This window comes from Budorcas taxicolor, chromosome 2 (assembly GCF_023091745.1).
Source record: "Budorcas taxicolor isolate Tak-1 chromosome 2, Takin1.1, whole genome shotgun sequence".
In the NCBI taxonomy this organism is placed as follows: Eukaryota; Metazoa; Chordata; class Mammalia; order Artiodactyla; family Bovidae; genus Budorcas; species Budorcas taxicolor.
The window spans coordinates 162457163-162473641 of NC_068911.1; the positions used below are offsets into that span (position 1 = coordinate 162457163).

Here is a 16479-nt window from a genome sequence, read left to right on the forward strand (position 1 = left end):
CAAGATCCTCCTTTAAACAAAATGATCCTACAAAATTATTCTTAGGTCATCAAAAAAAGACATTTACACTGAAATGATGCCCTAAGATCGAAAGGGACACAACTGAAAATAGAAAAAACAATCCCAAAGGGTAGCAAGCATTACACAGTATGTATCTCAAATGAGACAACATAGTTAACACTGGATTTAGACAGCCTCAAGAAGTGACAAAATATACATTTTTATGGAATTCCTTGGTTGAATGGAAGTCAGGATTCCCAGAAAATACCAGAGAGTAAACTAACAGGGAAAATCCAATTACTGGGAAAATGCTAAAAAGAATGCTCAGCATTAGAGACCACAACCAGCTTATAAAGTAAGGCTAACAATTACAGAAGACTATTCACCTCTGACTTTCTCAGAACAGCTGGTCCTGAGTTTAGATACTGTCATAAGAATTTGATTTTATAACATAAATTAGTGGTTCCAAAGTTTTCCGAACATTCATTTTTAGAAACTAGTGGAAGATACCTTAAAGAAAAAAAGTCTATGTGTAAATGTCCTAAAACATTCTAATTACACAGGCTGAAATTAGAAAATATATTAATACTTGAGTATCTTATAGATGAAAACATTAGTAAATGATGCATGGCATCTCAAATAATGCAGTGACCAATGCTTCCTAAATAATAAGGGCAAACATTTCCCTGAACTGAGAAATTTCTGAAATATTTCAATGCAAATTTAATATGAAAGTATGGAAATAAGAATAAAATCACACATAAAACCTTCACAGAAAAATCACTGTAAATATCGTGGTATATTTCTTTCCTTTACTATTATTCTTTTGCTGAGTTTCCATGAGTCACATAATTTTGTTTTCATTTATAGCCTATCACGTTGTAAGTAATTAAAATTTATCCCAGTAAGGTCTGTACTACATATAAGCTTAGGTGTATACCACAATTTACTTATTCACCTAGAGCTAGATATTTAAATTCTTTCCATATTTTTGCTCTTTTAAAAAATACTGAAAAGCAGCTACTTGTATGTAATCTTTGCTTTTGAGAGATTTCTTCTGGATAGGAGACTGAAGGAACTTTGTGAGACATGTAGCCTAACTCCTCCTGTGTTTCCTTTCAGAAACGAGGAAACCATGGAACAAAGAACTTAAATTACTTGCTCCAAGTCAATCAGGTAGTGAGTAGCAGAAGCAGGACTAGAACACCATGTTTTCTGACCTGAACAGAAATGAGGACCTTGTTCTCAGGAGACAAAATGAGAGAATCGTGAGTTAATTTCACGCTAAGCACATTTACATCCAAATGCCCCCTCCCGACTCCAGCCCTACACCCATGCTCCATCAAAAGAAGACATATTTAAACGGTACGAGGAAACTACTACCTCAATGATCCGGCTGTCTATCCTGTTATAGGGGTGCCAGAGGCCCCGGTCATCCCGCCACTGCCATATGGCCCCATCCGTGTTCTGTGCATTGCCCTTCTTCAGCATGGTATCAACTGCAAAAATGCCTTCCTTTGGTAAACATGGCATAAGTTCACTGAAAACAAAAGGTGCAATAATTTTAATAAGTAGCTTTCTAAGCTGTCAGTAAATACCAGGTCTCTAAAGCAAAATGCCCTCCAGTTATTATTAACTATTGGCCCCATCTTTACCAAATCAGAGATGTCAGTTCATACAGTTCTTGAGGACTTCGTGGAACAAGATCAATCTGCTCCTGACAACTTCCATTGGAGGCACCACACAGGAGAAAGTGAAGCGTTTCTGCAATGTCTGTAAAGCCAACAATGAAAAGCCAAAGCCTATGAAACTACTTGTATTGCTGTATTTAAAAGGCAATCATTCCCAAGGGGAAAAACAAAAGTATTTTCCTATTCAGCCATACCATTCAAGATAAGGTCAAAATAATTTGTAATTAAAACCTTAAAAAAAACTATGAAGATTTAAACAATTTCTTTTTGAGGACTTAAGTCATAAGTTCACTGCAGAGACTTTAGGAATCTTGTATTACTTTCCTTAAGGAGCACAGAGTTTGCAGAACAAGTGCTCTAAACATATTTTATCCTTGATTCACATATATCTGTGTATTTTCTTCAATTCAAATATAATATACTGAAATCATGTGGCCAATAGAATGAAACACAGCAATTAAAAGCATCTGAATCTTGCCATTTTGTCATCAGGAAAACCTTTACTTAAATGACAGTAAGCATGCCAACTACCTTTAAAAATCAAGAAAATATCCTCTACCACAAACTTCCATTCCCAGATCTCAGTTTATGGAAGAACTGGGGTGAGAACTTGTCTAATGCACTGACACAGCGAGTGGAAGATGTTCCCAGTTGCCAAGGTTTTGATCATTCTAATAACCAGGACCTAAAGACAAGGCTGTGTCTCTGTTGGTTGTGGCATATGGTTCTATATGCATATACAAAACATGTATAAATATTTCACTGAAATGTCCTGCCAGTAATCAGTATATTCTACTGTCAAGAAAGTACTTGTCATTAATTCCGGCAGAAGTTGCTCAGTTGTGTCCGACTCTTTGTGACTCCATGGACTATAGCCTACCAGGCTCCTCCATCCATGGGATTTTCCAGGCAAGAGTACTGGAGTGGGGTGCCATTTCTTTCTCCAGGGGATCTTTCCAACCCAGGGATTGAAGCTGGGTCTCCCACATTGCAGGCAGATGCTTTACCTTCTGAGCCACCAGGGAAGCCCCAATTTGGTCAGAGGAGTTATGAACAGTTAAATCTCTGCCTCATAGAAATGTCATAAGTAGTGATTAAATCTTTAAAAAATTTTGAAAAATTCATGTTGCCAACTTTCTTAAGAAACAGGAATATATGGCAATGGTGTGATAGTAACTTAAAAAACAAAGATCAGAGACTGAAAAAATAATAGAGAGAACAAGATAGGTCCATGTTTCCTTTGTGTTACTGAGGGAGAGAGAATGTAAGTCTAGTGGCCTCTATATGACGAATATGTGGCAAACTTCCTAAAATATGCAAACGAGGTAACATTCATATTAAAGAATAAAATTCCAGAACATTAAAAACAAAACTTAGATAGTAATTTCCCAAACCAGGATATAGGAAAAATGCTGGGCCATATGGTAACAAGAGATAATCTACGTGCAAACTTCGGGAAACCAAAATTCAAGGGACTTCTAGGAATTTTAATTAGGAAAGTACATTATGACTACTCAAAAAAAAAAGGAGTTAAATCTTTCCCAAACTTATCTTGGCAGAGAGGACTTTGCTCAGGGCATAAGCAAAACAGTGTTCTCTAGAATACTAAGTTTAGGAATGACAAAATGCTTTATCTCTTCAATAAATCACCTCAGCAACACTATTTTTCTACAAAGAACTGTGCCATGTGCTAAAATTCACAACTAATGTGACTAAATTTAAACCTGAGTTCCCCATCCTCCCTCCTCAACAAGAAAAATACTATTATACCACTTAATAATCTACCTGAGGCAGAGGGACAAAGACTGCTTTGTCAGTGAATGGCATCACTGACTCCCAAGATAATATTCTCAGAAAGCAAAATTATGCATATACAACTATGGCAACCCACTCCAGTGTTCTTCCCTGGAGAATCCCAGGGACGGGGGAGCCTGCTGGGCTTCCGTCTATGGGGTCGCACAGAGTCAGACATGACTGAAGCAACTTAGCAGCAGCACAGTTATGAGAGTTTCATACAGAAGTGATCAATGCTCTACAAGCAATAATCAAAATATACAGATGTTCTCTGAACCCCACAGTTTTCTGACATTAACTTGTGAAATCTAAAGTAAAGACAGTAATGGGCAACTGTAACAGCAGTGTGTGTGTGTGTGTGTGTACACATGTGCACACTCAGTCACTCAGTTGTGTCTGACTCTCTGCGACACCATGGACTGTATAGCCAGCCCACTAGGTTCCTCTGTCCATAGGATTTCATAGGCAAGAATACTGGAGTGGGTTACTATTTCTTACTCCAGGGGATCTTCCTGACCCAGGAATAGAACCACATCTGCACTGGCAAGCAGATTCTTTACCACTGAGCCACCTGGGAAGCCCACTAGAGACTGTAATAGCAGCGGTGATAAAATGTTAATATTCTGCACATGGTAGGTTGAGAAGGGCTTAGAAATATTAAAGCAGCAAAGATCAAAGTCATTCATCTGTGTAAATAAGTTCCAACACTTTGAGGGAGAAGAATTCTGGAATTATAAAAGGCTGGAAAATCTAACATGGGCAAAAGGACTACCTATAAGCAGAAGAGAAGCAGTTATTGGTAACATAAACTCAGAATTCTCCTAATGGAGCATCATTGCTGTTTAGTCACTAAGTTGTTGTCTGACTCTTGTGACCCCAGGAAGCATCATTACTTAACTGACTGTATAGAAAGCAAGGACCTTAGTCCTTCAATAGTAAAGTTTTAATACACTATATACTTTAAAAACTGTATGTAGAAAGCATTACTATATTGTCACACCCAGATTTGTTACACAGTAACGTTTTTCTTCCTTTACTATCCACTGCCTACATATTAGTGATTTCTACTTGCTTATGTTGACTCTACTTATCAACAGAGGATAACCACACACACAATTTTTCTTGTTTAAAACAGAATAATAAAATAGCACTTACTTTGCTTCATAAGTTGAACTGCTAAAGTTGGACAATTGGAACACATCAGAGAAAACATGCGAACCACCATTATAAACATCCCAGAACTTAAAATTGGTGGAGTTACTACCAATAGTTGTTGAACATTTGTTAGCAGATCTTTGGAAGCAACCTGCTGGAGTAAATTCTGCAGAAACACAAAGGGAAAAAAAAAAACTGTTACATCCTCAGTTAGCAGTTTAACAAGTTCATCAGAATATCAACAGACTAAATGCTTACCTCCTCATGCTGGAAGTTGTCCACTAGACGTGCAAAACAAAGGCAAGTGCTTTCTACTGACTTTTTGTCCTGTTTGTTTTTTTTTTTTAAATAAAGGAAAACAAAGTTTGTTAATATAAAACATTTTCACTGTCCTATATCACTGCCTTATGTTCTTCCTAACCCCAAATTCTTCAAAGATGTGAGCTTTGAAAATGCTGTGAACCTAAGCAAGCAATAAGTCATGATTTTAATGCAAAGGAAAATCATACTGATAAAATCTGTATCTCCTATAAGACCTCAACAAATAAAACGCAAGTTATATCAAAAAAGAACAACTTTTGTGCTTCTACAATTTCAATACCTAAACAAAAACTGTAATAAAAATAAACATCCTATCATTTTAAACAGCCTTACATGTAGAAACTTTTAAAACATTCTTGTGACGCCCTTTATTGTGATTTTTTGCTTTACTGCAGTGGTTGGAACCAAATCCACAGTATCTCTGAGGTATGCCTGTATGTTTTATGTATCTAATTTTCTCTGAGATGCTTTTAAGCATATTTTATAAAGATGACTTAAAAGCCAGATCTCTTAAAATCTCTTTAGCAATAACAACACTTTGAAACATTACAAGAAAATTCGATTTCTCTACAACCTTCAAACTTGGATCATCTGTCCTGCAACAGAGGCTACATGAGCTCCGCTTATCATATCGCACACCAGGCCCACTGATGCCTTCTCCTCTATAGCTGCTCCTGTTCTTTGCCAGTCCCAGACAGCTGCAATCTAGATTTCTTATTTCATTTTTATGTGGAACATACATAGTCTCATCTCTTCTCTGATCTTGATCCATACCCTTCTCTGGTCTTGTCTGCCTAACTCAACAGCTTTCAGGAAAGGGTGATCTTTACAAAAGGAAATTCTCATCGTATTACACAGGAAACACCCAAGTGTCTGCTGAAATAATAAATTCACCCCTAAAGTCAAAATAGTTGATAGCTTGTCATTTGGGTAAATCCATTGAAATTTCATAAAGTAAACTAATATGGTCCATGACTAGTTAACAGGAAAAGACAAAGATCAGAACATTTCCAATTTACATACCCAGTTGGAAGATTTAAGACTCCAGGCGAAACTGGCATTTTAAAAAATTTTAATAAAAATGTTTTATGCCACGTAAGATAGGTTTGTATTTTACCTGGTGGGTTAGCCTTTGGGTAAGCAATGGGAGGGAATCTGCCACAAAATGAAATTCATCTGGCGTGATACTCTGGCAGCAATTGGCTGCAATTGCTAGTGCGTTTCTTTGGGCATTTATGCTGAAGAACTCTAGATACAGCAAGCAGTCTGCCAAACCACCCTAAAATACAGGAAAACTGTTAAAAGCAAAGAAGTGCTCTTATCAGCAATTATAAAAAAAGAAAAAAGTCTAGCACATCACTTTGGAAACAGCATGGTAACCTTCCAGAGGTTGCGATCTAGGAGCTAATACAAATGTGGATCTAAAATTCAACATTAAAGGAAATAGTCCTTTGCTAACAACACTTACCGCCTGGAGAATGGCTTTACTGTGTCTACGTGATAACATCTCCAAGGCCGTCAAGGCCTGCTCGGCCACATCAATACACTGAATAACTTGCAGCTGGGAATATATAAATAAGGAACAAGGTTATCATTCAAGTGCTCTACTTGCTACTCATCTTCTATGGGAATAAACATCTCTAGTTTTCATCAATCTATACTGCCTCTATGCTTCCCTGGTGGCACAGTGGTAAAGAATCCGCCTGCCAACACAAAAGGTGACAGGTATGATCCCTCGGTCAGGAAGATTCCTGGAGAAGGGAATGGCAACCCACTCCAGTATTCTTGCCTGGGGAATCTCATGGACAGAGGAGCCTGGCAGGCTACAGTTTATGGGGTCGCAAAGAGTCGGACATGATTTAGCAACTAAACAATAAATATTGCCTCTAACCTGAAACCCACCACAGGAAACCAATGACTTATGCATGTAAGCTGTAACATACTGGCGATATAGCTTCCTTCCAACCACTTTATAAATATGTTTTACAAAAAGAATAAACTAAATTCAATTATATAACTTTAAATCTTCAGATTTAAAATAAACGGGTTGGTTTATGGAACAAATTTGAAAAGTCAAGTTTTACAGTTTTCAGCATATTTCAAAGTTTTCAGATAATGCAAATTTTATTGTGCATTAAAAAGAAAAAGGTCCTTAAAACAGACCAAAAACAACCTACCACAGACCATATGAAAAAATTTCCTTTCTCCACTGCCTCACTTTATGACCTTGAGCAAGGCATTTTGTCTGGCTCAGCCTCCTCAGCTGTAAAATGAGGGTATAAATAGCTATCAACCTCACTGGGATGTTTTCTAGAAACAATGAAATCATTTTAAATCAACTGCTTTAAGTTCTTCTCTGAAAGATTTTCACACTAGTGCAATAACTGCCATTATTAAAAATTTTAACACTGGGATGATATAAGAAAACACTTTATTAGCATCAGTTTTAAACTACAACTCTGCTAAACACAAAACATTTTTCTGCAATCTTGGCTAAAAAATATACTTTAGTTAGATAATGGATGCTAAAATGTGTCTTTTAATGTGGCCTTACAATCTGACATATAACTTTAGAATTCAGTAGTCAGGAGGTCCATTGATTCCTCTATGCCTGCTTTCGAACAGCTGGGTAAAAGTAGGATTACCTTTTCTAAAAAGACAGGAATTGCATCTACTACCACAGCCGATGATCGAGGAAGTGCTTCCATCATGTATGTTAAGGCTCGACAAGCATGGTTCATCTAGAAAAGAAGCCGTGTTCACTCAATAAAAAAAAATAAAATAAAGTAAGTTTGGAGTGAGTCTTTTAAAATACAGTATATACTTACAATATCAAAATTATGCTCCATCTGCAGCAATGTTATCTGTTTAAAAAAATTTAAAAGTATTAGTAGCCATATTCTTAAAATCCTGGAAGTATGTCTTCTAGTTCAACTGAAATAGAACAGTATGACTCACGAACTTTACCATAAAAAAAATAACCTCAAGTTAAAACCTAGCATGCATACACAAGAAATGCTTATGCTTAGGATGGCATGACTCGCACACTGAAGCTCTGACAAGGGATAATTATCACCTCATGATTCGGGTCAAAACCAAAGCATTCACGTTGCTTACAACCAACCCTCCCAGTACCACTGTTTCCCGTTTCAGAAGCCCATGAAAACATCCCTGAGGATTTATCTGTCAGCAAGTACTTTGTACACAAATAAATGGACCAGAAGCCCACAGAAATCTGTTAAATTAACTATCAGTACAGATTCAGTATCATAGCTTCAACTCTTATAGATGAGCTTCTCTAAAAGTTGAGCTAAGCACCACTTAATTCAGCTGTAAACTACACAGCAGTATAGAACTGGAACACAATATTGATCACATGAAAAACGCATTAGGCACTAATTAAAACTCAATATAATTATTTCACAAACACATGAATTAGTCCAAACATCTGATCTGATCTTAGTTTTTCTTGTGGAAAAGACCTTAAGCAGTTTCCAACTGCGTTTTTCAAAAGAGGGCAAGCAAAACCACTACAGATACACACTCCATATTCTTTAAGCAGTAAAAGCTACCAAAGAAACTTCCTACTTGGGGAAGCAATCATTGCAGTTCAATGGAAAAGTTTAAATGTGTCAAATTTAAGCTGTAAAGTACCAATTAAATATATGATTATAATAACAAGACATCAAATATTCTAACATAATATTCATTTAATATGAATTCTTCTCAGCTCTGAATTATGCTAGGTAATTATATCTATACATGAAAGGTCTTGAAAACTATTTCCATTAAATATACTACATAAACCCACAAACACATGCGAGCATGCACACTCTGTCTCATATCACCTGTAAATCAGTCACAAAAAACATCTACTCTAAATTCAAAGGAATTGTTATGTTAACAGATAAAACAGTAAGTTCTCCAATTCTTTAAGGGGGAATGACCCTTGTAAGACCACATTTGAGAACTGCTGGAAATAGATTCTTCACCAAAATGACTGTTTATGGTCATACAAGTGTATGGTGATTGATGGATCTATATTTGTAATATTCAACTGTTATGAAAGACAAATCTGGACAACTCACTACTAATAGCATGAGCTGACTTGCACAGGTCCACTAAGTACTCAAATCTAATCAATAACCAGCAAATTAAGAAAACCAGATTGTGTTAATGTTTCAGGCCAAATTTAACAGCTTCTTTATTTAACTAAAAGCTGCAGTTTAAAAGAGATAGTATTGCTACATGGTAACCTAGTTCTTTATTACTATTTATTTTTAAATGAACAAAAACAAACAAGGAAGTTAATTCAGGTCATAAAAGACCGCTATTAAAGAAATCAATAACTTGAGCATGCATATAAACACAGGTGAACGTCAGAATACAAAGGATAATATCACTTTCATGAAATGTTTTAAAATATTAATATGCAAGCCTGTGGGATGGCACAGGTAGGCCTGAGAGGCAGCTTCTGTTAGCAGGAGGTCTGCATGGGATGAGAGACTGCTCCATCCTTCACTACTCTCCGCTAGAGCAGAGCCAGCCAACAAGTGAGAACAAGCAGAATGAAGACTGCATCATCCTGTATTTGACTGGCTCTCCACTTAGCTCTCTCCGAAATCTGATAATGTGATCAAATGAGACAATCTGACACCCCAATCCTGGCTCCATTTTTGTCAACTTTACAAGATGTGTAAACAAAGACTTAAATGACATTTAACTTGCAATGTAATATATGCTATGAATATATTCATGTCTATGTTAATCTTGTCATGATTTTATTCAGACTTAATTTTAATCTTATATTATAATCAATTTCTTTAATCCTGCATTGTGAATATTACCAAGCCACTACTTAAAAGACGTATCATGCTCAAGGACCTACACACTTACTAATGGCAATTTCTCTTTTTGTTTTCACATTAAAAAGCTTAAGGGATTAAGATGTTAAAAATTCTAAACTCATCACTGTGTTGAAAATCATTAGATTTTTTAACTCGTTTTTCTATTGCTGAGTACTGTTGTTTTGTTTCTCCTATTTCTATTTAACATAATGCCCTTTTTTAAGCTGGAGAATCCATTTGGTCTTCCGGCTGGATTGCATGGCCATGCACACAACTATCAAGCAGGAAGTACTGACTGCCTACAACGACAACCCACAAGTGAGCTGTTTTGTTACTGTCCCATGAATCACCAGTTTAAAAGAAAAAAAGCACATGAGTTTTGTCATAGGAAGTCAAGTTACCACCTAAATGGGATAACCACTTAAAACGGAAAACCACATGGGTCATTTAAGTATCAAAGATAAGGTAACTATTCACCAAGAGATGGTTTAGAAATTTTAGTCATTCATCACTACGTCATGCACAATCTCTATAGGCCTGAAATAAAAGGATAAGTAAGCCACACTCTACTCTTAGTTCTATTATATTCTAAAGTTCCTAATGACAATGATCATGCTTTTATAAAAATAAGAGCAGCATTCAGGGCATGAGTGGGATGAAATGAGGGGAAAATTCTCCTACCAAAGCTGGAACCACACTCTTGACAGGAAACCCTCCCAGCGTCTCCTCATTCCCCATGACCAGTAATTGACACATCTCAATAACGGCCTGGAGCTGCTGGCTTTCATCGCTTGCTTGTAATCCTTGCAGAAGCTGCTGAGCCTTAGAACCTGCACACAGAAATAAAATCAATACTTTTAAACCTTTAAGAAAATTATTACTAGGTGTTAAGTGTGACTTTACACAGTCAGCTGGCTACTTTTCTTCCTTGGATCCCAACTACAGAGGGATTTTACTCTGCCTTAAAGCAATGTCACAGTTGTTTACATTCTCCTCTTTTACTTTTTATCTTTTTTAATGAGAGATGTTGATTGGTTTTAACAGATGCAACAAAAAGTAATATCCCTATCCCTAGGACTAACAAGGACTGACTACATTTAACATGTGTGTACTTAGTTGCTCAGTTGTATCCAACTTTTTGCAACCCCATGGACTGCATTCTGCCAGGGTCTTCTCTCCATGGGGATTCTCCAGGCAAGAATACTGGAGTGGGTTGCCATGCCCTCTTCCAGGGGATCTTTCCAACCCAGGAATCGAACCCACGTCTCCCACACTGCAGGCAGACTCTTTACCGACTGAGCCACCAGGGAAGCCCAGGAATACTGGAGTGGGTAGCCTATCCTTTCTCCAGGGGATCTTCTTAACCCAGGAATTGAACAGGGGTTTCTTGTATTGCAGGCAGATTTTTTTATCAGCTGAGCTACCTGCTTTTTAAAAATATGTATTATCTAGTGAGCAAAAAGTCTTCTGCCATAATAAAAACCTGGTAAACAATGATGCCCAGGCATCAAAGGAAACGTTATATACCTTTAAACACCTCCATCAGAATAAATGGAATCCAAGTAACAGTGAAAGCATAGAAATAAAGACAAACAGAACAATAATGCATGTAACAAAAGGGAATGCCAAGAATGATTTCCCCAAACATCAAAAGACGGGACTTTTCACCTCCTCTCACTTCATGTGCATATGCTGCTATCACAGTGCTTCAGAGAACTTCGACTTTCAAGGTTTAATTCCATCCTCAAAACATTTGAAAAATGCTAAGACTCAACTACCACAATAATTAAGTTATCAATAAACTAAGTCAAAAATAAAGTCTACAAATGTGTTTCAAATCTTCCTGGACACCCTCCTTCTTGTAACTATTAACTCCATTAAAACTTACAAATGTAAACTTGATGTTATTCAAACCCTTTCATTCTCAAGACCTTTTCCAATTGCTCCTTGTATATTGGATTTTTTCCCCACTTAGTACTGAAATGAAAAAATCCACTTACTACTGAAATGCTTAGAAATGATACACATTTGGAAACTGTCAATGAATGTAGAATTCACATGAACAGCAATTTTTTTTTTTCAATTAAACACAAATGATCTTCTTGGAGGGCAAACACCTTTCAAAGGGATGCACAATAATCCTCATCTGTTTTCTCTATTATTTAAGGCTGTGGCTAACGAACTGCAGAATATCACTAATTCCTTTCATCATCATAAGAGTCTACCCAGAAATATACTACAAGAAATTTCAGTTCAAAGGGACAGCATCTTTAAAATTCTTGAAACTAAATAATATCAGTTCCACTTAGGGCAGGCTTATCATTTTTGTATTGAAATAATGTGAGAGAAAAAAAAAAAGAAGAGAAAATAACTGTGAAAACGAAAGAATCCTTAGCTGCTTCTGGATTTGTTTTTAAAGAATGAAATCATTCAAAGTATACCCTAAAAACCACAACCTAAAATAGGAAAAATTAACACAAGCAATGGTAAGTCTTGTAAACATTGAGGCTGGAAGTTCTAAGCATATGGATCATTTCAGCAAGATCAAAGTAATCATTAAAAAAAAAATTTTCGTAACGCCACTGGTCTTTTGGGATGGTCATAAAAAGACCTTATTCCAAACTGAAAGCAACAACAGAAAATCAATGCCATTATTTCCCTTTGCTATATGAAGAGAAATAACCTCAAACAGATCAGTCAATTTGGGTTCTAAGGAATATTTTATACAAAATTACTGAGAATCCCTCCCCAGTCCCCCAAGCACTCTTGTGTACGAGGTTTATATCTACTGTTATTTATAAAATGTGTCGGGAACTAAAAGAGAAAAAATTTTAAGTACCTGATTAATTCATTACATATTAATATAAACAAAGTTTTTGTGGAAAAGGCCATATTTTTCCAAAACAATAAATGTGTAGTAGCACTATTTTACTGTTGTTGCAAATCATTTAAACGTCAAGCTTAATAAAAGAGCTGTCCAGTCACTTTCACTTCCACTCTCAACCTATGATACAAGGTTATCTGAGATAAGTCACGAAGATTATTTAAAAGACATGTACCTATTTAACAATGTAGAATAATATGACTGCCACTCATTTGGTGTCTCTGCCTTGATTCTTATTAAGGTACCAGCAGTTTTACACCCACCATAGATTCTACACTTTTAGTTCCAACAAGAGAAAAGGAAAAACCTTACTAAGTACCATCAACCTTGGCCTTATGAATTCAATGTAAGGATCTCAGGCATGACCGAGGAACTCACAAACCACACTATCAAAGGTTGCTGAGAGGAGCAACCCATGTCCAAGGAGCACTGGCTGCATGGGTGCAGGAGGGCCGAGAGGAGCTACTACACGTTCAAGGTCAGGAGGGGCGGCCACTGAGGAGATACCCGTCGTCCAAGGTAAGTAACAGTGGCTGAGCTTTGCTGGAGCAGCCGTGAAGAGATACCCCACACCCAAGGTAAGAGAAACCCAAGTAAGATGGTAGGTGTTGCGAGAGGGCATCAGAGAGCAGAGACACTGAAACCATAATCACAGAAAACTAGTCAATCTACTCACACTAGGACCACAGCCTTGTCTAACTCAATGAAACTAAGCCACACCCTGTGGGGCTACCCAAGACAGTCGGGTCATGGTGGAGAGATCTGACAGAATGTGGTCCACTGGAGAAGGGAATGGCAAACCACTTCAGTATTCTTGCCTAGAGAACCCCATGAACAATATGAAAAAGCAAAATGATAGGATACTGAAAGAGGAACTTCCCAGGTCGGTAGGTGCCCAATATGATACTGGAGATCAGTGGAAAAATAACTCCAGAAAGAACGAAGGGATGGAGCCAAAGCAAAAACAACACCCAGTTGTGGATGTGACTGGTGATAGAAGCAAGGTCCGATGATGTAAAGAGCAATACTGCATAGGAACCTGGAACATTAGGTCCATGAATCAAGGCAAACTGGAAGTGGTCCAACAGGAAATGGCAAGAGTGAACGTCAACATTCTAGGAATCAGTGAACTAAAGTGGAATGGAATGGGTGAATTTAACTCAGATGACCATTATATCTACTACTGTGGGCAGGAATCCCTTAGAAGAAATGGAGTAGCCATCATGGTCAACAAAAGAGTCCAAAATGCAGTACTTGGATATAATCAAAAATGACAGAATGATCTCTGTTCGTTTCCAAGGCAAACCATACAATATCACAGTAATGCAAGTCTATGCCCCAACCAGTTACAGTGAGGAAACTCAAGTTGAACAATTCTATGAAGACCTACAAGACCTTTTAGAACTAACACCCAAAAAAGATGTCTTTTTCATTAAAGGGGACTGGAATGGAAAAGTAGGAAGTCAAGAAACACCTGGAGTAACAAGCAAATTTGGCCTCGGAGTATCGGAATGAAGCAGAGCAAAGGCTAATAGAGTTTTGCCAAGAGAACACACTGGTCATGGCAAACACCTCTTCCAACAACACAAGAGAAGACTCTACACATGGACATCACCAGATGGTCAACTCCAAAACCAGACTGATTATACTCTTTGTAGCCAAAGTACAGTCAGCAAAAACAAGACCGGGAGCCAACTGTGGCTCAGATCATGAACTCCTTAGTGCCAAATTCAAGCTTAAATTGAAGAAACTAGGGAAAATCACTAGACCATTCAGGTATGATCTGAATCAAATCCCTTATGATTATACAGTGGAAGTGAGAAACAGATTTAAGGGACTAGATCTGATAGATAGAGTGCCTGATGAACTATGGAATGAGGTTCATGACACTGTACCGGAGACAGGGATCAAGACCATCCCCATGGAAAAGAAATGCAAAAAAGCAAAACGGTTGTCTGGGGAGCCCTTGCAAATAGTTGAGAAAAGAAAAGAAGCAAAAAGCAAAGGAGAAAAGGAAAGATATAAGCATCAGAATGCAGAGTTCCAAAGAATAGCAAGGAGAGATAAGAAAGCCTTCCTCAGTGATCAATGCAAAGAAATAGAGGAAAACAACAGAATGGGAAAGACTAGAGATCTCTTCAAGAAAATCAGAGATACCAAGGGAACATTTCATGCAAAGATAGGCTCAATAAAGGACAGAAATGGTATGGATCTAACAAAAGCAGAAGATATTAAGAAGTGGCAAGAATACACAGAACTATGCAAAAAAGAGCTTCACGAATCATGATGGTGTGATCACTCACCTAGAGCCAGACATCCTGGAATGTGAAGTCAAGTGGGCCTTAGAAAGCATCACTACGAACAAAGCTAGTGGAGGTGATGGAATTCCAGTTGAGCTATTTCAAATCCTGCAAGATGATGCTGTCGAAGTGCTGCACTCAATATGTCGGCAAATTTGGAAAACTCAGCAGTGGCCACAGGACTGGAAAAGGTCAGTTTTCATTCCAATCCCAAAGAAAGGCAATGCCAAAGAATGCTCAAACTACTGCACAATTGCACTCATCTCACACGCTAGTAAAGTAATACTCAAAATTCTCAAAGCCAGGCTTCAGCAATACATGAACCGTGAACTTCCAGATGTCCAAGCTGGTTTTAGAAAAGGCAGAGGAAACAGAGATCAAGTTGCCAACGTCCGCTGGATCATTGAAAAAGCTAGAGAGTTTCAGAAAAACATCTATTTTTGCTCTATTGATTATGCCAAAGCCTTTGACTGTGTGGATGACAATAAACAGGAAAATTCTGAAAGAGATGGGAATACCAGATCACTTGACCTGCCTCTTGAAAAACCTATATGCAGGTCAAGGAAGCAACAGTTAGAACAGGACATGGAACAACAGACTGGTTCCAAATAGGAAAAGGAGTACGTCAAGGCTGTATATTGTCACCCTGCTTATTTAACTTATATGCAGAGTACATCATAAGAAACACTGGGCTGGAAGAAGCACAAGGTGGAATCAAGATTGCCAGGAGAAATATCAGTAACCTCAGATATGCAGATGACACCACCTTTATGGCAGAAACTGAAGAGGAACTAAAAAGCCTCTTGATGAAAGTGAAAGAGGAGAGTGAAAAGGTTGGCTTAAAGCTCAACATTCAGAAAACGAAGATCATGGCATCTGGTCCCATCACGTCATGGGAAATAGATGGGAAAACAGTGTCAGACTCCAAAATCACTGCAGACAGTCACTGCAGCCATGAAATTAAAAGATGCTTACTCCTTGGAAGGAAACTTACGACCAACCTAGATAGTATACTGAAAAGCAGAGACATTACTTTGCCAACAAAGGTCCATCTAGTCAAGGCTATGGTTTTTCCAGCGGTCATGTACGGATCTGAGAGTTGGACTGTGAAGAAAGCTGTGCATGGAAGAATTGATGCTTTTGAACTGTGGTGTTGGAGAAGACTCTTGAGAGTCCCTTGGACTGCAAGGAGATCCAACCAGTCCATTCTGAAGGAGATCAGTCCTGGGTGTTCATTGGTAGTACTGATGCTGAAGCTGAAACTCCAGTACTTTGGCCAACTGATGTGAAGAGCTGACTCATTGGAAAAGACCCTGATGCTGGGAGGGATTGGGGGCAGAAGGAGAAGGGGACGACAGAGGATGAGATGGCTGGATGGCATCACCGACTTGATGGACATGAGTCTGAGTGAACTCTGGGAGTTGGTGATGGACAGGGAGGCCTGGTGTGCTCAATTCATGGGGTTGCAAAGAGTCGGACACGACTGG

The 16479-nt window shown here is 37.9% G+C and overlaps 1 protein-coding gene across 13 annotated transcripts in view; it reads right to left on the reverse strand.

The window, feature by feature from the left end:
- Positions 1-16479, reverse strand: part of TRIP12 (thyroid hormone receptor interactor 12) — a 152607-nt gene that overhangs the window by 38907 nt on the left and 97221 nt on the right. For 7 of the 13 annotated variants that reach the window (XM_052635911.1, XM_052635910.1, XM_052635907.1 and 4 more), the window contains 9 exons: positions 10490-10638; positions 7790-7825; positions 7607-7702; positions 6430-6522; positions 6079-6240; positions 4899-4967; positions 4641-4806; positions 1656-1773; positions 1384-1540 (listed from right to left, as the gene is read on the reverse strand). In XM_052635911.1, coding sequence (XP_052491871.1) covers positions 1384-1540; positions 1656-1773; positions 4641-4806; positions 4899-4967; positions 6079-6240; positions 6430-6522; positions 7607-7702; positions 7790-7825; positions 10490-10638 — 1046 coding nt within the window. Of the gene's footprint in view, positions 1-1380; positions 1541-1655; positions 1774-4640; positions 4807-4898; positions 4968-6078; positions 6241-6429; positions 6523-7606; positions 7703-7789; positions 7826-10489; positions 10639-16479 lie in introns of all 13 variants that reach the window. The other 6 variants (XM_052635908.1, XM_052635906.1, XM_052635904.1 and 3 more) reach the window with 1 other exon arrangement.